The 22,428-nt window shown below is 56.1% G+C and overlaps 1 protein-coding gene across 1 annotated transcript in view; it reads right to left on the minus strand.

Moving 5' to 3' along the window:
* Positions 1-22,428, minus strand: part of PGM1 (phosphoglucomutase 1) — a 67,805-nt gene that overhangs the window by 20,720 nt on the left and 24,657 nt on the right. The window contains exons 2-7 of the mRNA XM_055137618.1: positions 15,213-15,375; positions 14,743-14,889; positions 10,196-10,321; positions 7,892-8,082; positions 5,483-5,637; positions 1,415-1,530 (exon numbers count right to left, since the gene is read on the minus strand). Coding sequence (XP_054993593.1) covers positions 1,415-1,530; positions 5,483-5,637; positions 7,892-8,082; positions 10,196-10,321; positions 14,743-14,889; positions 15,213-15,375 — 898 coding nt within the window. The remainder of the gene's footprint in view (positions 1-1,414; positions 1,531-5,482; positions 5,638-7,891; positions 8,083-10,195; positions 10,322-14,742; positions 14,890-15,212; positions 15,376-22,428) is intronic.

Raw genomic sequence — 22,428 nt, forward strand, 5'->3', positions numbered from 1 at the left:
TGTCTCCGAGTGCCATTTAAGCGCCTTAACGGCCAGGAGCCGGAGACTCACAAATAAATCTCGGAACCGAGCAGCTCGCTACAGAGATGTCTGTGGACCCCAATTATTTAAAATTTTAGAACTCCATTGGGGCCGGAGTGATAGCACAGCGGTTAGGGCGTTTGCCTTGCACGCGGCCGACCCGGGTTCAATCCCCGGCATCCCATATGGTCCCCCAAGCACGCCAGGAGTAATTCCTGACTGCAAAGCCAGGAGTAACCCCTGAACATCGCTGTTTGTGACCCAAAAAAAGCAAAAAAAAAAAAAGAAATAAAATTTTAGAACTCCAGGAGCACGCGGCCACTTTTGCAGTCATGCAACATCTCATGCTATTCATAACAAGCAATACAAAATAAATTATTGTAAATTCAAAATAATGGTGGTGGGAAGGTGTAATGGCGGGACTGGTGTTGAAATACTGAGTGTAATCAATTATTGTGAACAACTTTATGAAAAATAAAACTAAAAATAATAAAAATCTCACAACCATCTAGCAGGTTCTATCTTCTTTATGGTCTCCTTTCATTGAACTCCAAGAAATCAGAGCTTGCTGCCCCAGCAAACATAGGCATATTAAAGGGAAAGAGTTAGGGGCTGGAGCGTTAGTAACAGTGGGAAGGGTGTTTGCCTTGCATGCGCCCGACTCCAATTCGATCCCTGGCACCCCACGTGGTCTCCTGAGCACTGCCAGGAGTGATTCCTGAGTGCAAAGCCGGGAGTAACCCCTGAGCATCGCCAGGGGTGGCCCCCAAAAAAAAGAAGAAGAAAAGGGGGGAAGAATTAATGTCACTCTACATTCGAACATTTGAACGAAAACCAGACTTACTCCATGCAATATTTTCCCAGAAATGAAAACACAGATAGGGGCTGGAGCAATAGCACAGCGGGTAGGGCATTTGCCTTGCACGTGGCCAACCCAAGTTCGGTTCCCAGCATCCCATATGGTCCCCTGAGCATGGCCAGAAGTAATTCCTGAGTGCAGAGCCAGGAGTGACCCCTGAGCATCGCTGGGTGTGACACCCCCCAAAAAAAAGAAAACACAGATAAAGGTCTCCTTGGTCACAGAGGGGCTGGAAGCAGGTGATCACGTTAATTCCTATTGGCTCCAGCAGACCAGGCAGCAGAGGCAAGAGGGGGTGGGGCAACTTCCTCTCTCTACGCAGAGGCCCCTAAAACATCGGCCTCCAGGCAGAAGGAAGACTCCCTGCGTCTCTGAGACGTCCTCTCCATCTGAGCGGTTATAAATAACCTGCAGCCTGGCTGAGGTCTCGGGGCCGCGTTGCTATTTCAGGGCGGCCGGAGTCGGCTCAGCTTTGGCGGCCGGAGGCACTTAGAGGCGACGACGTGGCAGCGGGGTGCGATCGGATGCACTTACCCGTCCCGAAGCTCTCCTCCCCGCACAGGGACAGTTTGCTGGCATCCATCAGGTTCCCGAAGAACTTCCAGCCCGTCGGGGTCTCATACAGAGCAATCTTTGTGGCGTGAGCCACCCTTCAAAGGCACGGAACCCAAGTTACATGCCAGCAGGGGCCGCGCGCGTGAGGTGGGGGGAACTGCAGCCAATACCATAACCAAGGGTAGCCCTGAGCATGGCCCCGAGGGAGGCGGGAGTCCCAGAGGGGTGGGGAATCGTCAGAGGAAAATGGCGCACTGTGGGCTATTCCGTGTGGCATCAGGAGGACGCGGGTAGGAAGGAGAAAGGAGCCGACTTCAATGACTGGGTGTCATTTTGGGAAAGAAAGTGACAGAACTAGTTTTGAACCACACTGTGTGCTTTGGAGACAAGGCTGTAGGGATGCCTGTTCCACAGGGGATGAGGTTCCGATGCTGTGATTGGTGCAATCGTGGTGAGTCTAGAATCAGTCGAGAGCTCAGCATTTCACGGGCCGGGGGGACAGGACCCAGAATGCCTGGTGATGGGCCCCAGGTCCCAGTCACTGTGACTGAGCGCGACCAGCCCTGGCTTGCTTGCCCTGTCGCTGCCCTCTGATTTCAGCAGGAGGTGCCACAAGGTCAGCCCCCCACGGGGTCGCCCACTTCTGCCGGCTTCACCCACCAGGGTGCCTGGTCCCCTCTCCCCTCCAAACTCCATCTCACTTCTCCCTGCAGACCTTGGCGCTATGCGAAGTCTTCGTGGGGTGACTTTTAAGCTCACTGTCCTCTGAGCAGGAAGCCTTCCATGAGGTGTGACTTATCTTCCAGAAAGCTCTCCTCTTTGGTCAAGGAGGCATCATGCTGAGCATCTCAACAAGTGAGGAAAATGAAATCTGATTTTGAAAACTGGGAGTCCAATAAGTTTTTCTGCAGGGAGTGAGTATTCTCCTTCGTGCTGATTTATGGGGTGGCTCAGTGATTCCAGAGAGGAATGAACGTGTTCTTGGGCACAGGAGGGTTTCAGGGCTTGGCTGGTCTAATGTACAACAGCGAGGCCACGGCTTAGCTCACGAGTGCAGGAGGGTTGGCTAAAATGCCAACTTCGGGGCCAGAGCGATAGTACAGCAGGTAGGATGTTTGCCTGGCACGCGGCCAACCTGAGTTCAATCCCCGGCACCCCATATGGTTTCCCCGTGCACTGCCAGCAGTCATTCCTGAGTGCAGAGCCAGGAGGTACCTCTGAGCATTGCTGGGTGTGAACCTTCCCAAAAAAAGCAAAAATATAAAAATAAAATAAAATGCCAACTTCAAATTTGGGGTGGGGGTTAAGGCGGGGAGGGAGCCACGTCAGGTGGTGCTCAAAGCTTACTCCTGACTCTCTGCTCAGAGACAGAAAGCACCGTGAAAACAACACGCTACTCTAGAAATATTAGTCAACATGTTCTTATGAAGATATGGTCAGCAATAATTCTGCCCCAGGGAGAGACACAGGATGATACCCGGTTATAACCACGGTGTGGAGTACACAGAAGCTACCAGGGAACTGGAGCAAAGATTCTGGGTTGAAACCTTCGTTAAATTCTCTTGAGCAAAAATTTTTTAGCTTCTTTCTTCTTTCGTTTTTTGTCTACTTGCTTAACAGGGTCTCTATATAGCAGTGACTTCACAGGGCTGGTCTGAGAATTCAATTATTTTAAAAAATTGTAAAAAACACGTAAAACAGAGTTGGGATGTGGCTTGAATGGTTAAAAGTTTTCTGCCTCACATGGGTGAAACTGAACCCTTAATGTCTTTTGTTTGTCTTTGGGGGCCACATCCAACTGTGCTTGGAGTTCACTCCTGGCTCTGTGCTCAGGGATCACTCCTGGCAGGCTTGGGGGACCAGATGGGGTGTGAGGGATTGAACCCAGGATGGCCACGTGCAAAGTAAACACCCACGTAGCATCTTTCCAGCCCTGAGCTATCATTCTCAGAGCCAACACATCTATAGTCCGCTTCCCATCTGGCCTGACTTCTCATCCACCCACTCAGCCCATGTTCATTGGGCATATAACCTCTAATCAATAGTCGCCCGCACTGTCACTTGTTACTTACATATGGGGATCACAGAAGTCACCTTCAAGCCTTTGCGTAATGCGGCGATTTGTAACAAAGAACAATTTTCAAAATAAGCAAACCAGAGCAGGCGACTGCTGATTATTTCTTTCTCACAAAAACTTCGCATAGACACTTTGTGTAGGGAAGATGCTCTAAGGGCTGGAGCACGTACTTTGCACACAGGAGGGCTGGGTTTGATCCTGGGCATCGCATGGTGTAATATATAAATATAATATATATATTTTTTGGTTGGGGGGATGCACCCAAAATGGTCTGGGCCATTTCCGGCTCTGTGCTAAGGAAGGACCCTTGACTGTGCTCTGTGGACCACAAGTGGCACAAGGGGTCAATCTGGGGAAGGCAGGGTACAAGGCAAGCAAGCTGCCCTAACCCCTATACTACCTCTGCAGCCACTGAATGTAATATTTTAAACTCCCTGAGCCTTGTTGTCATTTACCTTTTGGATAAATGCACCTGGACTGTGTCTGTGTGTGCCCGGGCAACCGAGGAAGAGGGTCTCACTGAAGACTTGGTCTAAACACTGACCTGATGCACACGGCTCCTGCAGAAAGCTCTCTGCACACTGACCTGACTACGTCCATGGGCTAACATCCCATCAGGCTATTTTTGCTGCATCCCAAGCAGTGCTGGAGGAGGCCCAGGGGAGGTACAGTGATTCTGGACTCCCGGGCATTTCCTGTCCTGGTCTGAGGATGAGGTGCTGCTCAGACCCTCCGTTGCCCGGGACCAGCGGGGTCACTCCACTGGGGCCATGCTGGCTCATGTCTGGGGAGATTCCAGGGCTATACCTGGCCATGCTAGGGGGCTCAGAATGTGTCAGGGACTGGACTGTGGTCAGGTATAAGCAATGGGTATGCCCCTGGCCCTAACTAATCATTTTTTAAAACTGGTGTGTGTGTATGTGTGTGTGTGTGTGTGTGTGTGTGGTGTGTGTGTGTGTGTGGAGCGGGGGTAATATGGGTGAGTGTGGGCATGGGGGCAAGGTGAGGATGCGGGTAAGGGTGGGGATGTGAAGGATGTAAAGGGGAGATGTGGAGTGTGTGCGGGATGTGGGGTGAGCGCACGGGGTAAGTGAGGGGTGGGGAAGAGGGTGGGGATGTGGGATATGTGTGGGTTGTGGAGACAGAGTGGGGATGTGGTGCGTGTGGGGGTGAAATGGATGGGAGTAGGGGGTATGTGTGGGATGTAGGGTGTGTGGGGATGTGGGTGTGTGGGGGGGTGTGAGGGTGTGTGGGGGGTGTGGGGATGTAGGGTGTGTGTGGAGTGTGTTGAGTGTGTGGGATGTGGGTGTGTGGGGTGTGTGTGGGGGGATGTGGGTGAGTGTGGTGTGTGGGATGTGTGTGGGGATGTGGGTGAGTGTGGGGTGTGCGGGGTGTGTGTGTGTGTGGATGTGAGTGTGTGTGGTGTGGGGGATGTGGGGGTGTGTGGGGGTGTTGGGTGTGTGAGATGTGGGTTTGTGGGGGAGTATGGGGGTGTGGGATGTGTGAGGTATGTGGGATGTGGGGGTGTGGGGATGTGGGTGAGTGTGGGGTGTGTGAGGTGTGTGGGGTGTGTGGGATGTGAGGGGTGTGGGGTCGTGGGGGGTGTGGGTGTGTGTGGTGTGTGTGGTGTGTGTGTGGTGTGTCAGGTGTGTGTGGGGTGTGTGTGGGGGGCATGGGGGTGTCTGTGGGACGAGCTCTGAGGGACGTGGGTGTATGCAGGTGGGACGGGTGCGGGTGGGGTGCCCGTGGGTGCCTGTGTGTGGTGCCAGCTTTGGGAGGCTGATGGTCTTCCGCACAACCGCTTCAAGGCGCCCCCCCAGAGTCGGGCTGGGAGGGGACAAGGGGGACGCCAAGGAGCCCTCGGAGACCCCGCCCACGGCCGCCTTCCGGAAACACCCAGGGCCGGCAGGGAGGAGGCCCCGGCACCGCCCCGGCCCTGGCCCCGGGAATGCCCTAAGGGCCGCACCTACCGGTCCAGGGCGCCGCTGGTGGGCATGCTGCGGGCGAAGCCGTGCACGCCCGTGCGCTGGAAGTAGGGGATGCTGGAGATGTTGGCGGCGATGACGGCCACCGAGTCCGAGGGGTTCACGAAGAAGCCGTGCTTGCCCAGGATCATGTTCCGGTCCTGCGGGAAGTGGGCGCAGGGCCACCTCAGTCCGGCCGCCGGAGAAGCCGAAAGAGCTGGCGGGGGCTTCCGGGAGACAGACCCAGAGCCCCCCACCCCCGCCCGGGCACTGGGCCCCAACACGCCCCCTCTGGGCCCCTCCACGCCCAAGGCCGGTGACGGCTTCTGCGCCTTGTGTTCATCTTTCTAATCCATGATCCAACCAAGGATCACACATTGCATTTACTAACATTTTTGCTTCTGAACATTTTGTTTGTCGTTCTTTGTTTTCTAGTTCTTAATGAAGTACCTTGAGCGAGTGTGCGAAGCCAAGACCTGTTTCATTAATTAATGACTTTATGTTAATTTCCTTTCATATCATTCATTCCTTTTTGAGGGAAGCATCTGAAAATTGAGCCCACATACGGTTAAGTATTCCTATTCTTTGATCTTTTTCAAATTGTTGCTTGGCGCCTGGCAGTTCCCAGGGCTTACTCCTGGCTCTGTGCTCAGGATACTATACGGGTTTTGGGGATTAAAACAAGGTTGGCCGCACATGTGCAAGGTTTACTATTTTACGTACTGGATTATTTTTCTGCCCCCTCATATTATTTTATAATCTGAAAAGATTGGTTTCATACTTTTGTGTTTCCTGCTTAGATGACCCAAACTAATGTTTATTTGACAGCATCACATACCCTATCGGAAGAAAACCAAAATGTTTGGAGGCAAAAGATATAATAATATTTGCGGCACTGTTGATAATGATATTCTTTTTTTTTTCTTTTTGGGTCACACCCACTGATGCCCAGGGGTTACTCCTGGCTCTGCACTCAGGAATCACTCCTGGCGGTGTTTGGGGGACCATATGGGATGCTGGGATTCGAACCTGGGTTGGCTGCGTGCAAGGCAAACGCCCTCCCCGCTGTGCTACTGCTCCAGCCCCTGATAATGATATTCTTGAAAACGAAGAGGAGAGTGAAATGGAGAAAGAAGAGACTGTAGTCATATTAAAGGCAGATCAATCAAATAAAAATTTTGTTTGAAGATGGCCAGAAAAAAAAAGAAAAGCGAGCCCCCCCCTCCCTGCGTCAGAGCCTGTGGTCTCCCTCCCCGGCCTCTTTCAAACTCTGGAACCGTCCCCCAGATCCCGAAGGAGAAAAGGTGGAGTTGGCTGTTCCCCCACCCTGAGCATCCGGGCAGCTTCCGCAGAAGGACCCGGAGCTCGGGACCCTGCCACAAGGCCTGAACCCGAGCCCTCGGCCGCCTTGGGGACCTGAGCAACGGGAGGGGGTGGTGCCCCCACCCCCCAGGCACCAGGACGGCCCCCGTGTTCCCCAACACCTCCATGAGAGGAAACGGTTCCGTCTGAAATGGAAATTGTTGGGGCCACAGCGGGCGGTGCTCAGGACTCTGGGATCTGCGCCCGGGGGCCTCTCTTGCTGGGGTTCGGGGACCGTGTGGGGCACCGGGAAGCAAACTCAGGTTGGCCGTGTGCAAGGCCAGTGCCCGGCCCGCTGGACGATCCCTCCAGCCCAGGAAACAGCAGCGTCCAGCAGTGCTAAAGACGGACAAAAACCACACCCCAGCTGTGCAGACCCTGACTGGTTGCATCCCTGACACCACACGGGACCCTGGGGGTTCCTGGCATGGCCGGGCCGGGGAGGGGGGAGCGGGGGACTGTGTCCACAGGAACTGAACTTCCAATGGGCCAAGTATCACAGTTCCCGGGAGCACTCGTGGGAGGCGCCCCAGGCCCCCTCCGGGATGGGTTTGGTCACAGAGGCTGGACAGCATCATCCCCCGATCCCACGGAGACGGACAGACAGGACCCTTATCTGCGACATGCTCACTGCTCACCCGCGTCAGGAGACAGCCGGGAACTGCCAGCGCGCTCCTGAGGCGGGTGCGTCCCGTCTCCTCACGCAGCCGACGTGGGCGAGTGACCGGGGACAGGCCCCAGCCCTGGGGGACCCATGAGGGCCCGCTGAACCTCCCTCGGGGCTCCGAGACCCCGACAGGCGGGGGAAGCGCCTCCCCTCTGACCCTCAGAGCCAGGCCCGGCACCCCACCGCTCCTGGTGGGCACGGGTGCGTGAAGCACGCGGGGGACGCTGGTGGGGACGCAGAGGGTCCTGTCGGAGTGATGCCAGGGGCCATGAGGGACCCGCTGCCCGCGGTCACTCACAGGCCCCTGGGGCTGGGTGGAGGCAGCCCCCCTCCTCTCTGCAGGGTCCGCTGGGCCCCCCGGCACCCCTGCAGGCTCCTGCACCTACCCCGTCGCCGTCGAAGGCCGCCCCAAAGTCGTGCTCCCCCGACTTCATGGTCTCCACCAGGTCCGCCGCGTACGTGAGGTTGGGGTCCGGGTGGTGGCCGCCGAAGTCCTCCAGGGGGACGCAGTTCACCGCCGAGTTGGCGGGCGCCCCGAGCTCTTCACACAGGATCTTCTTCACATAGGGCCCCACGACTGCGGGGAGCAGCAGGAGGGACAGTCAGGCCCACAGGCCCGGGGCTGCAGGGTGGACTGGGGGGACAGTGGCCACAACGTGGCCCAGTGAGAGGGCTCGGGGCCGGCCATGAGTGTGGCTAAAGCAGAAGGGCCACAAGGAGGCAGGAGGGCCGGAGCCAAGGAACAACGGGCAGGGGGTTGCCTTGCAAGTGGCAGGCCTGGGTTTGATCTCTGGCACCCCATACGGTCCCCTGAGCACTGCACATAGGAGTAATTCCTGAGTGCAGAGCTGGGAGGAAGCCCTGAGCATTGCTGGGAGAAGAAAGGGGAGGAGGAGGAGGAGGAGGAAGAGGATAGGGAGAAGGAGGAGAAGGAGGAGAAGGAGGAAGAGGAAGAAGAGGATAGGGAGGAGGAGGAGGGGGAGGAGGAGGAAGAGGAAGAAGAGGATAGGGAGGAGGAGGAGGGGGAGGAGGAAGAAAGGAGGAAGAGGAAGAGAAAAAGAGGGGGTTGGAGCAGTAGCACAGCGGGTAGGGCATTTGCCTTGCATGCAGCTGACCTGGGTTCGATTCCCAGCTTCCCATATGGTCCCCTGAGCACTGCCAGGAGTAATTCCTGAGTACAGAGCCAGGAGTAACCCCTGTGCATCGCCAGGTGTGATCCAAAAAGAAAAAAAAAGAAGAGAAAAAGAGGAGAAGAAAAATGAGGAGGAGGAGAAGAAATAGAAGGAGGAGGAGGAGGAAGAGAGGAGGAGGAGGAGGAAGAGGAGGAGGAGGAGGAGGAGGAGAAGGAGAAGAAGAAGAAGAAGAAGAAGAAGAAGAAGAAGAAGAAGAAGAAGAAGAAGAAGAAGAAGAAGAAGAAGAAGAAGAAGAAGAAGAGGAGGAGGAGGAGAAGGAAGAGAAGGAAGAGGAGGAAGAGAAGGTAGAGGGAGAAGAGGAGGAGGAGGAGGAGGAGGAAACAATGAGGTGAGGTGGGGTGGGGTCAAGCGGTGGAGGCTGCCCCCCACTTGCATGGGGCACGGCTCCCCATCTCCTGTGCCCCGCCCCCGGGGCAGCCCGGGGTCCCAGAGCAGGACCTGCAGCGAAGACTCTGGATTCCCACTGCAGTGCGAGGAGGCTCCAGGCCTGGGGACGCTCGTCCCTCTCCCCGCCCTCCATGCACCCGGCCCACTGCGCCAGGCCAAGGAGAGCGGCCCCTGCGGGCGGACGCGGGGGAGGAGGCGTGAGAGAACTCACAGAAGCTACGAGAAGAGCTGGGGCCGAGACACGCAGGGCAAGGCCATCCGCACCGCCAGAGACAGGCTCTCAGATGGACCCTGGACGTGCCCGCGTCACCCACGGAGCTGCCCTCTCCCTCCCTCCCCCTCTGACAAACCGATAGGAGCGACCCCCGCCAGACCCGGGAAGGACACGCCTCCCGGAGGGGCAGCCGGGGGTGGGGGTCCATCACAGGAAATACGGTGAGGGCGGGGTGGACGGCGTTTCCCCACGGGGGCCGCATGCCAAGGGGGCTTGTGACGTCACGGAGAGATGCAGACGCCGAGGCCTGAAGCCCAGTTCCTGCGACCAGCTCCGTCCAGGGCGCCGGGCAGCCCGTGGTGCAGCGAGAGCCAACCGCCGGGGTCCGGTTCCCTGTGTCAGCAGCCGTCTCCGCCCCGGGCACAGGCCCCAGGGAGCCAGAGGGGACAGAGACACATCCCGCTGCTCCTGGACTCAGTCCTCCCAGAGGAGGCACCGTGCGGGGGGCCGTGAGGAGGGGGCCGGGCTGAGGACATCCGGCCCCACTAAGAGCCACCCCCCACCCCCACCCGGGGAAGAGCAGGGGGTGTGCAGAGGAATGGGCGCTATCTCCTGCAGGGGAGGCGGGTGCTCCCCAGGGCCCAGTGCTCGAAATGGAAACGCCGACCTTCACACTTGCCCGGCAGGAGGAATGTCGCTGCTATTTTTGCTGCAGACAAATTAGATTTTATCGGAGTGACCCCGGCTGGGGAAGGCTGCAGAGTCACGCCTGACTCCACCGTGTGGCCTCTGCGGTAGAGCCTCGTGGGGCGGGGTGGGGTGGGGGGTCCTTCCCCTAGACCCCCCCCCCCACAGTGCAGGGAGCGGCTGGAAGCCGAGGCGGGGGGGCGCCCTACCTCCGTGCATGGCGTCGATGCGGATCTTCAGACGGTTGGGGCCAGACAGCAGCTCCTTGAGGGCGCTGAAGTCAAAGATGTTTCTCAGCATGGCGGCGTACGCTTCCACCGAGTCCACGATTTCCACTGGGGGGAGCGAGCAGCATTAGAGGGTGCGAGAGGGCTGAGCGACAGGGCAGCGGGGTCAGCGCTTGCCTTGCACGCAGCCGACCTAAGTTCAAGCCCCGGCATCCCATAGCGTCCCCCTGAGCACCACCAGGAACCATTCCTGAGTGCAGAGCCAGGAGTAACCCCTGAGTACTGCTGGGTGTGACCCTCCCCCCCAAAAAAAAATACCTGAAAGATGCAGGAACTGGGCACATGAAGAAGCACTAGCCTCACAGAGGATTCAGTTGCAAGCCGGCGCGCCTGTTTCTAAAGGACAGCTCTTAAACAGCTCCAAGTGACCCAGGCCATGCCACGCGATTTTATTTCATCCTAACTGGCAAATGACGCTGAAACCAAGACCCTACAGACAGGCCTACCAGATATAGATGGACAAGGTGGGTTGCGCTCTCTCTCTCTCTCCCCCTCCCCTTTCTCTCTCTCTCTCTCTCCCTCTCTCTCTCTCTCCTCTCTCTCTCTCTCCCCTCCCCTCTCTCTCTCCCCGCTCTCCTCTTTCCCACTGTTTTTGCAAAACCAGCTTTGCAGAAAACTGTTGCAACAGTTTGCAGAAAGGACTAGCAGAAATTCACACTCCTGCAACAGTTTCTGACTTTGATTTATTTATTTATTTATTTAATTATTTATTTATTGCTTTTGGGGTCACTCTTGGCTCTACACTCAGGAATTACCCCTGGCAGTGCTCAGGCGACCATATGGGATGCCGGGAATCGGACCCGGGTTGGCCGTGTTCAAGGCAAACACCCTACCCGCTGTGCTATCGCTCCAGCCCCTGACTTTGATTTTTTAAAACAGAAAAAAGGAAGGGGCCGTTCTGGAGCGATGGGACAGAGGTGAGAGAGCTCAGCTTGCACGACGCTGTCCCGGGTTTGAACCTTGGCATCTCATCTGGCCCCCTGAGCACGGCCAGGAGTAATTCCTGAGAGCAAAGCCAGGAGTCACCCCTGAGCATCGCCAGGTATGGCCCCCAAATTGAAAATAAAATAAAGAAAGAAAAATGTCTAAGAATGATTGCAAGTTGTGTTTTTGGAGGGAAGAGAGAGAAAACACATCTTTGTTCTGTTTGAACACCCACCTCCTGGTTTTCAAAACACAGTCTGCAAAGAGGCTCCAAGCCCCTCCTTCTCCCTGTAGGACAGTCCCTGAACCCCAGCTCACATCCCTAAGCCATGTCAAGTCTTTCCCTTCTGGCATCATCTGGTGCAGTATTTAGATTCCTGGCCCAGGGCATGACGGGCCCTCACACCCCTTCAAAAGCCCTATTTTACAGATGAGAAGCTCAAGGTCAGAACAGTAGAGGCGTATGCCCGCACAGCTGGGAGGGGGCAGCTGGGGATTTAGACACAGGTGCCCCTGATGGTAAATGGGCCTTGCTCCCACAAGGCTCGTCCGGCCATTGCCATGGCTCGAGTATGTTTTGGTGTTATGGCAACAGGAAACCCGACACCTACTCTCCGGTCCTTTATCAAGCCCAACTACCAGCAAGACTTAAAGGTTAAAAAGGGGGAACTATCCAAGACAGGAAGTATGGCTTTGTATACAGCCCACCCAGTTCAATTCCTGGCTGCATGCAGTCCCCCTGAGCACCACCAGGGGTCACTCCTGAGCAAGGAGCCCGGAGTAACCTTTGTGCACTGCTGGGTGGGACTCAAAAACACCAAAAAAGATTCTTTAAGAAAAAAAAAATAATAATAATAACACATTAAAAGCCAGGGAGATCCTACAGCATGTAAGGTGCATACCTTGCATGCAGCCAACCTGAGTTTGAACCCCACCACTTCATGTGGCCCCTGAGCACGGCCAGGAGTGATCTCTGAGCACACAGCCAGGAGTAAGCCCTGAGCACGCCCAGGTGTGGCTCAAAAATAAGTAAGTTTTTATTTTTTTATTGTTATTTTTTAAAATGATTTAAAGCTTATATTACATAAGTCTTTTTACCCAATTTGTAATTTGTTAAGTTTATTCTTAGATGATTGAGGTTTTTTTTTTTCTTTTTGGGTCACACCTGGCAATGAACAGGGGTTAATCCTGGCTCTGCACTCAGGAATCACCCCTGGCGGTGCTCAGGGGACCATATGGGATGCTGGGAATCGAACCCGGGTCGGCCACATGCAAGGCAAACACCCTACCCGCTGTGCTATCTCTCCAGCCCCATAAGTAAGTTTTTAAAAGGTTTAACACATTGATGTGGGCATGTACTACCAGTGGCTCACATCAGGTTTAATTTAAATTGTGGCTTAATTAACACAAATCACAGCACCCATTCCCATGTCAGCTTGTTAACGAATTGTTTTATATAAACTATGCAATAGAAGGATTTAATATGCTGCTCCTCAATGCAGAACACCAGCGAGGGGGAGCCCCTGAGCACCCCTGGGAGTAACCCCCAAAATAAAATCCAGTGACTCACTCAGCACTCTGTCCATGAAAGCAGAGAGCATGAACGGGATGCGGCCGAAATCCCGGCACGTATTTTTATTTTCTGTACTTTGTGTGTGACACGGGGGCTGGGAGTGCTTAATCCACCTTGTTTACTCTTTTTTTAAATTAGGAAAATGCTTTTTTTTTTTTTTTTACTATTTCTACACTGGATTTTTTCCCCCCTCTGTCCGTTTCGATCTGTTGTTCTGGTTTTGAAACCTTACCCAGAATTACCATGCAGTTTGTCATGAGCTGAGTAGACACCATCTGGTGCCGTTTCTTTTAGCATCTGCTCACTCTGAGCATCGCCCATGACCTCCTGACCTGGAAGCAGGAAGCTGGTGAATGCAGCCCCTCCCAGCCGCCCCCCTGCCGTGCTCAGCCTCGTGTGCCAGCTCCATGGCTCCTGCCTAGGCTAATTCACAGGAGTGGGAACCAGCAGATAGACTTACGAGGCATCACTAGCATCCCTCTATTTATGTATTATCTAGTCTTTATGTACAGTCCCCACGGAAAAGGTAAGTCCATACAAGGAAGCTGACGCTTTTATTTTTTTTAAACCCTGTTCCTCTGGCGGTCAGGACTTCCTGGGATCCGAACGTTACTGAAACACCAAGAATTGAAGAAACTCTCCAGGTGTTTTCTAAACGTGTGTCCAGGAAATGCCCAAAGGCCACTTTCTGGCAGGTGCAAACAAAAGCGCATTCCCCCAGCTGTGACCGGGACGAAGAAAGCCCGTTAGGAAAGGGCTTGTGGGAAAAACTGGACAAAGATTTCTTCCCTTGATGACGGTGATGCCCTCAGTGACATTCAGTGACAAGTTGACAACCAGCAGGGGGTTTCAACTGAGTCCTGAAAAGAATCTGATTTAACTGTACTGAATAGTAGCACAGTAAAAACAATGGATTAAATTAAGATCAAAGCCTCAAAAGGAAAAGGAACATGATGACCTCTCAGTATCTGTATTGCAAACCAGACTGCCCAAAAAAGAGAGGTGTGAGGTGTGTGTGTGGGGTGTGTATGTGTGTGTGTGTGTGTGTGTATGTGGGGAGGGAGGGGGGGGAGAGAGAGAGAGAGAGAGAGAGAGAGAGAGAGAGAGAGAGAGTGCCTCCCTTTCCTTCCAGGAGGGAAACTGGGGACGCTGGTGGTGGGAAACATCCACTGGTGAGGAAACAGGTGTTGGGACACCGTATGACTAAAACCCGACTATGAGCAACTTTGGAACCGTGTATCTCACAGTGATCCAATAAAAAAATAAAATAATAGGGACCAGAGCGATAGCACAGCGGGTAGGGCGTTTGCCTTGCACGCGGCCAACCCGGGTTCGATCCCCGGCATCCCATATGGTCCCCTGAGCACCGCCAGGAGTAATTCCTGCGTGCAAAGCCAGGAGTAAGCCCTGAGCATCGCTGGGTGTGACCCCCCCAAAAAATAATAAATAATAATAAAATCAAAGCCTCTGCTTCATCAGCAGTCACACCCAAAGCTGCATCCCACCTCCCTGCTGGGAACTTGTTCCGGGACCCTTCTCAGTCTCTGTTTCCTCATCGGGAATAAACGAGCTACGTCACTCCAGTGCTGCCCTCTTGGGGCTGCTGTGAGACTATGAAGAAAGCAGCAGGGGACGGTCCTAGCACGTCACGGCAACTCCATGCACCTTCGCCACAAATGAACTCTCCCAGGCCTCCTGGTCCAGGCCACCCATCTTACAGGTGTGGCAACTGAGGCTTGGGGATGCAGAACGGCCACCTCAGAGTCACGTGGCGGATCACAGGCTCAGGGCACCTGGATCTTGGGACTCCCAACTCTCGCCCTGCCCCTTCCTGCCCACACGGCCGAGCTTGGCAGCCAGCCTCTCCCCAGCGTGGAAAGATCCACGCCCCTCCCCACAGCAACCTGCTGAGAACCCCCGAGTGTGAACGGTTCCAGCTGAAACCGGGAGCGGGGCCGGAGGGAGGACGTGCCTGTGAAGGGCTTGAACTTGTTCTCCAGGTCAAACTGCTGCTTCCCCAGGACGCCGAGGTCGACCTTCAGGTCCGGGCAAATCGCGTACTCCTCGATGGTCTTGCTGATCTGGAAGATCTTGTCCGTTATGGCTTCCGGGGCGGGGCCTGGGAGGCACACAGCAAGCAGCGGGTCACGTGGCGCGGCTGGACACTGATGGACCCGGAGCCCACCCGGGCCCCCTCCCCCACTCCAGGTGCACGGCCCGGCCCCGGCATTGGCCCCGGCATCGGCCCCGGCCCCGGCCCCGGCCCCGGCCCCGGCAGCCAAAGCCTGGGAGTTGGTACGATCACGTCCCACCTGGGGCTCCCCAGCTGCAGAAGCAACGCGGGAAACACATCGACTCGGCCATGGGTCAGCGCCCGGGGGGTCTCGGGCACCCACCCAAGACCCGGGCGGGAGGGTCCTGTAGCTACCAGGGCACACTCACCGCCGTTGGCAATGTTGAACTTGATGCCGAAGTCTCCGTTGGGGCCCCCGGGGTTGTGGCTGGCCGTCAGGATGATCCCCCCGATGGCGTTGATCTTCCTGATGATGCAGGACACGGCCGGGGTGGACAGGATCCCGTTCTGGCCGATCACCAGGCGCCCGATCTGCAAGGAAGCACCGAGCCCACGCTTCACAGCCCGCCGGCGGAGGGAACCCCGGGGCCAGGCAGGCACGCTGCTTTCGTTACTGTCCTTTTTTTTTTTTTTTTGCTTTTGTTTCTTTGGACCAGTGTGGCAGTGCTCAGGGGGCCGTATAGGATGCCCGGGGATTGAACCCGGGTCAGCTGCATGCAAGGCTGTCGCGCCAGCCTGGTGAGCTGCTCTAATGAACACATGCAGCCCGGCTGAGGGGCTGTTCTGCTCTCCAGTAGGAGCCTGTGGCGATGTTACGCACCATCATGGTGGAAGCGGAATCCCTGGAACTCAGTTGTTTGGGGGAGTGTGTGATCCCGTGGGGTGGGAGCAGCACAGGAAGACCCCGGCGAGAGCATGCAGAGAATTTGCTCCTGCTTTCCCTCCCATTCCACGCCAGATTCATAGCAGGACAGGCTTGGGAAATGGTGAGAAAATGAACACTTATAGCCCATTCAGTGCGGCTGGAGCCATAGCACAGCGGTTGGGCGTTCGCCTTTCACGCAGCTGACCTGTGTTCGATTCCTCTGCCCCTCTCCGGGAGCCCGGCAAGCTACCGAGAGTATGGAGCCCGCACGGCAGAGCCTGGCAAGCTACCCGTGTGCATTGGATATGCCGAAAACAGTAACAATAAGTCTCTCAATGAGACGTTACTGGTGCCCGCTCGAACAAATCGATGAGCAACGGGATGACAGTGACAATCACAGTGACAGCCCATTCAGTTACATTTTCAAAAAAAGGGAAGTGTTTTTTTGGGTTGTTTTTTTTTTTTTTTTTTTTTGCTTTTCGGGTCACACCCCGCGATACACAGGGGTTACTCCTGGCTCTGCACTCAGGAATTATTCCTGGCGGTGCTCAGGGGACCCTATGGGATGCTGGGAATCGAACCCAGGTCAGCCGCGTGCAATGCAAATGCCCTACCCGCTGTGCTATCGCTCCAGCCCTGATTTCTTCTCTTTAGAAGAGAAAAAATGTTGGGCTGGAGAGACAGTACAACAGGTGGGCCACTCGCCTTGCATGCAACTGACCTGGGTTCGATCCCTGGCACCCCATATGGTGTATCCCCTGGTTCCCCGGGGTGCACCTCTGAACACTGAGCCTTCTGGGGCAGGGTCCACGTCTGCTCTACTCTTGGGGGGGAGGGGGGCGACCGGGCTGTCACCCGCTCCTGCAGGGGCTCACCGAACATCTGGAATCCAGCGTCTGCTTGTGGCACACATGGTCATGAGTTCGAGTCCCGGCTGCCCCCCATGTGCTGACGGGCACCCTGGGTGGCTCTGCCTCGTGTGAGCCCCAGCTGCAGCACAGCCTGCGGGAGCACCATGCAAAGGAGCACATACCCGGAAAGGCTGTGTGTGAGCACTGCAGCAAGTCCCCCTCTCCCCAGAGCGCTAAGGGGACCGACCCCAGGATGTCCGCGTGTGAGTGACACGACCAAAGGAGCACAGACTCTGGGAGCACCACCACTGAGCATCGTGGCAGCTGCTCTCCCTCTCGGGCCTGCCCCTTTCCAGAGCACTGTCCCTCGAGGCACGCCCAGGAACCTGGGCATGAGACTGGTCTGTTCCATCCTCTTTCCCTGGGAGATGCCAGCGGTGCCCGCACGGCTCCTGACGCAGTTTCCCCAGCCGCTCTCCCCCGCCCCTGCTGGCCCTGGCTCCGCACCTTCCCTCCCCTCCTCAGAGACCTTCCTGCCTTCCGCCCTGGAGTCCGGAAATCGCACGTCCAGAGACACAGGCAAAAGCCAGCACGGCTGACAGCAGCCTGAACTCACCAAGCACGTGGCGGGACGGTCCACGAGAGCTGAAGGGGCAGCCCCGGGGGTCGCAGGCCCCCACAGACACCCCCCGCCCACAGACCGCATCAGGGCATGCCGGAAGCAGTTGCTGGGTGCCACCAGCCACACCCCCACCCCGGGACCGAGGCCACCAGGTTCCACTGGTGGAGGGCGTGTGGCCTCTGCTGGCAGCGGGAGCAGACGTGGACCCTGCCCGGGCTAGTGGGGGCCGCGCGGGGGGAGGAGATGCTGAGCACGGACAGGGGGAGACGCCCCAGCCAGAGCTCACACACCAACTCCACGCTCAGAGCCCACAGAGCCCGTGTCTGCACACGCCTGGCCACAACACAAACGCAAAATGAAAACAACAGAAGAAATCCAGGGGCCTGAGCGATAGCACAGCGGGGAGGGCGTTTGCCTTGCATGCGGCCGACCCAGGTTTGATCCCCGGCATCCCATATGGTTCCCCGAGCACCGCCAGGAGTGATTCCTGAGTGTAGAGCCAGGAGTAACCCCTGTGCATCGCTGGGTGTGACCCAAAAAGAAAAAAAAAAAGAAATCCTTTCTGGGCTCCCAAACATCTGCCAACTTGGGCTCACTCCTCCATCAGCCTCGTCTTCCTGCCCGTCCTCCTCTCTCACCATCAGCTCTTTCCCTCGGCACCCACCTGGCTGATCTCCCATGGTTCCCCTAATAGTTTAGGGTCAAACATGGTAGGGAGTGACTGTGTAATGTTTTACCTGGAGGTGAGCTGGGCAAGAGAAAGCAACCTGGAGGTTTGATCCTGGCAGCCCAGACGGTCCCCTGGGCCCATCAGGAGTAACTCCTGAATGCAGAGCCAAGAGTAAGCCTGGGCACCACCAGGCACAACCTCCCCCACCAAACCAAAAAAAAAAATTATTATTTTTAAACTGAGTTTACAACAGGGCTGGAGTGATAGCACAGCGGTTGGGCTTTCGCCTTTCACGCGGCCGACCCGAGTTCGATTCGTCCGTCCCTCTCGGAGAGCCTGGCAAGCTACTGAGAGTATCGAGCCCACGAGGCAGAGCCTGGCAAGTTCCCCGTGCGTATTGGATATGCCAAAGACAGTAACAATAAGTCTCTCAATGAGAGACATTACTGGTGCCCGCTCGAACAAATCGATGAGCGACGGGATGACAGTGACAGTGACAGTGACAGTGAGCTTACAGGTGGTGTTGTATATGTAGCTGACAGGGGCTCTTGGGACAGTAGTGGAGGGGAGCAAGCACGCTAGTGATGGTGCTAGGAATAATATGTGCATGGAAAGTATAATTAAAAGTATTGTAAATTCTGGCACTTCAATAAAAATAGTAAAAAAGAAAATGGTGAAAAAAAAAGTGACCTGGAGTTTTTTTTTATGTTCCACAAAGGAAATACTGTTCCCTCGTCTGTGCCCTGCCAGCGGCACATGGACGTTCTCTGCTCATCCTAGAGTTTCTGTGTGCATTGATTCTGTGTTCAGGGGATTGAATCAGCTCTGCTCAGAGGAGAAACGGAGCCCGCCTCTGTTCTCCGGGGGGCATTCTAATCGCCTGAAAATGCAGACAGCTTGATGCAAATAAAAATAGAGAAACCTGGGGCTGGAGCCTTTGCACAGCGGGTAGGGCACTTGCCTTGCACGCGGCCGACCCGGGTTCAATCCCCGGCATCCCATATGGTTCCCCGAGCACCGCCAGGAGTAATTCCTGAGTGCAGAGCCAGGAGTAACCCCTGTGCATCGCCAGGTGTAACCCAAAAAGCAAAAAAAAAAAAAAAATTAAAAAGTAGAGAAACTGGGGCCAGAGGAAGAGCCCCAGGGTTGAGGTGCAGACAGGCTTGCAAGCCGCTGATGCCAGGTAGATTCCTGGCCCCACCCAGCCCCCTAAAATCACTGGGTGCAGCCCTGGAGGCCCCGAGCATGGCTGGGACTGCCCAGGGCGCCTCCCGCAGGCGAGGCCGAGTAGTGCCGCACACTAGGCCCTGGCTCTGAGCTACTGGCCCAGCCGGCCCCGAACACTGCTTGGGAGGCCCCAGTAGGCAGAAAACGGAGAAACTTCCCACAAAGCCTGACTAGACGTGATGGCCACGGGAACACTGGGGGAAGGACAGGGAGGGGCCAGGGGACGGTGCAAAGGGCTGGAGCACAAGCTCCGTGCGCCCAGGAACCTCTGCGCGTATCTTGCCTTCAGATCTCCACACAGGGACGCGGAAGGAGTCGGGACCAGGGTCCTGGCTGCAGAGACAGGACAGAGGGAGGCACCAGCCCTGCACACGGCCGAGTCCAGGCCGACCCCCAGCACTGCACGGGGGTCTCCGAGCACAGAGCCCGTAGGAAGTCCCTGGGCAGGATCCAACTTCCCCCACCCTGTTCCCACTCCAAATGATGCAAGGCCCCCCAGAAAAGGAGAAGTCCAAACAGTGTAAGATCTGGGCGACAATAACAGACGAAAGGGCCACCGTGTCACTAGATGTCTAAGGAATGCCAGAAAATAGCAAGATTGCTTTATTTATTTATTTATTTATTTATTTAGGCTTTGGGGGGAGGTTCCCACCCAACGATGCTCAGGGGTTACTCCTGGCTCTGCACTCAGGAATCACTCCTGGCCATGCTCAGGGGACCCTATGGGATGCTGGGGATCGAGGCCAGATTGGCCCCATGCAAGGCAAACGCTCTCCCCGCTGTGCGATCGCTCCAGCCCCAGGAGAATTTGCCTTAAAGGCAACATGATTTTTAGAGTAAGGAATGTCCTTGTGAAAGCCTGGACATATTGCCTGGGCTGCCCCCGCGCTAACAAATAGGCAGAGACCCTCTTTAGTCCATTATTATCGCTGAAACGCATTACTGAACAAACCTCCCGAGCATAAATCTGAGACAGCCCGTGGGGGCTTCCCGAATTACACATTCCCAGCACTCCGCGTACATCCTTCGAGCTCCACACAGAAAGGAAACGAAGCCAAATATATCACCGCGGAGAGGACAGCAGGCCAGATCCACTCCACAGGCCAGATCGACGCCGAGAAGAAATAACGTTCCACCCACTGCCTCTCAAAAGATCCAAAGCGTCTTAATTGCATTCCCGCCGCAGCTCTCTGCCAAGGTGAAATTTACGGCACGTCCCATCTTATCTGAGAAGTGAGTAGGTTTCATAATCATATCCTCGTCAAGTGCTTTCTCGGCTTTTTTTTTTTTTTAACCCAAGAGGTATTATTTCGATTCTGAAACTAAAAGAAACCCGGGCGTTCTAAACCACGGGATCTAAAAACACTTTCACGTTGAATTTGGCAGCGTGCGCGTTTTAATTTGGCTTCGGCGATCACACCTGTTAGTTTAGTGTGTAACTAACACGGGCTGGGAAGGAGCAGAGGCTGCAGGCTCGGTTTGCAATGCTAAATTCTGCTTTCAGAACCGGCATGGCTTCCAGGAAGAAAACACAGCAGGATTTTTGGTTGGTTTTTTTAATTTGGTTGGTTTTACTTTTTTCTTTTTTTTTTCTTAATTTTAAAATGCTAAAGGGGTGTGTGTTCAGAATATCACTAAGGATCATCCAAAGCACTAAAAATAAATTTCTGGTCCCACGTCAGAATTTGCAGAGCAAAATAAATGGCAGTAGCCCGTGCCCACCTCCTGGTAAGTTGTGCAAATCGTTCGACAACCAGGACCAATGCTTTTCTGGTGCCAAGGTCCCTCCGATTAGCCAATTCAACCAACTTTTTCTGACGCTTGTAAGCAGAGGCTCCTTACACCCGGGTCACACGAGAGTCATTATCTCTACGCAGTCACACAGGCGGGCTGCACACGGGGCCTCTCTGTGCCCAGGGTTATTCTAAGCGGGTCCCCCAGAATGGCTGCTTCCGGGCACATACACTTCACATTCCCCAGGTTCATCCTCCCCCCACCCCCCCACCCCCCCACTCTGCCCGGGGCCTTCCCGCCTGGCTACCAGGATCCAGAAACAACCGCCAGTCCTGCCTTCTGTTACCCTGTTTGACAAGTGACTGACCGCCAACAAGGAAGCCATTGAAGAAACAACACAGTTCTTCCTGCCCGCCTGGTTCCAGCCTCCCCAGGGCTCGGAAGCCCCGGGAGCTGCAGGGAATGCGGGCGGGCCAGGCTGGCTAAGGCCGGGGATGCGCTTTCACTGTCTGAAAAGCAACCAGGAGTGGATGAAGCCACAGACAAGCAAGCAGCGAAAGGAGTTCGCAGCACCACCCCGCCCTGCAGCATTTTTTTCCAGAACCTTCCGGCAAGGTAGAAATCTCAGCCATCACGAGAAAACACGACTGCTCCCGAGGCAGGAGAGACAGTCGGGGGGGGGGGGGGGGCGGGGGGGGGGGTTAGTAAGGTGCTTGCAGTGCTGCCCAGCCGAGTTCCATCAGGCCCCTCAGGCACAGGGCCCCTCCCGCCCCCCCCCCCCCCGGGAGTCAGCCCTGAGCACTGCTGGGAGGAGCTGACTCCTCACACCAAAAAGAAATCCTCCCACTGGTTGTTAGTAGAACTAAGGCATCTGCCCCGGGCCACGCTCTGCCCGTTGACTCCCGTTGGCATCCAAACGCACAGCAGGCCGGGCGGAAGGAAACGCACCCCGTTGGCGGCCGCCATCTGCACCACCGTCTCCAGGGCCGACCTGTTCCAGTAGCGTCCGTCCCCTCCGGCCACCAGGGACGCGCCCTGGCGGTCTCTGAGGTCGATGGAGAAGAAGAAGCTCTGGACGAAGTTCTCCAGGTAGCAGGGCTGCTCCTCGAAGTGAGACGTGGGTCGGCACAGCCCCCCGGGCCCTGCCCGCTGGTCGGGGTAGGGCGCCGTGGGGAGGGTCAGCAGGGGGAGCGGCCCTTCCTCCGGCCGCCAGCACCTGCCGTAGATCCAGCCTTCCAGATGGCTCATGCCGCCCGCCGGGGCCCCCCCACCCCTGAGAGCCCCCAGATCGGGGAGAAGAACCCCCCCCACGTCCGTCTCTCCGGCTGGAAGCTGCCCCTGGGTCGTCGGTGGAGCTAAGCTAGGGGTGGTCCCGACCAGCCCCGACCACGGAGGAGCAGCGGGGCTTCTGCCCTGACATCGCCTCGGGGGCCCCCGGGGGCCACACGCGCACCCACAGCCCCGCAGGCGACCGCATCCAACGCTGTCCGCATGAGGACTCTGCAGCCCGGCGGGCGCGATGCCCTTCGATTATTTTTGCCTCCTTCCCCACGGGGGCGGAGAGGCTCCCGCGGCGCCTGTGGGCAGCGGACTTCTGTTACAAACACCAGGTGGC

The sequence above is a fragment of the Sorex araneus genome, chromosome 5 (genome assembly GCF_027595985.1).
Source record: "Sorex araneus isolate mSorAra2 chromosome 5, mSorAra2.pri, whole genome shotgun sequence".
Lineage (NCBI taxonomy): Eukaryota > Metazoa > Chordata > Mammalia > Eulipotyphla > Soricidae > Sorex > Sorex araneus.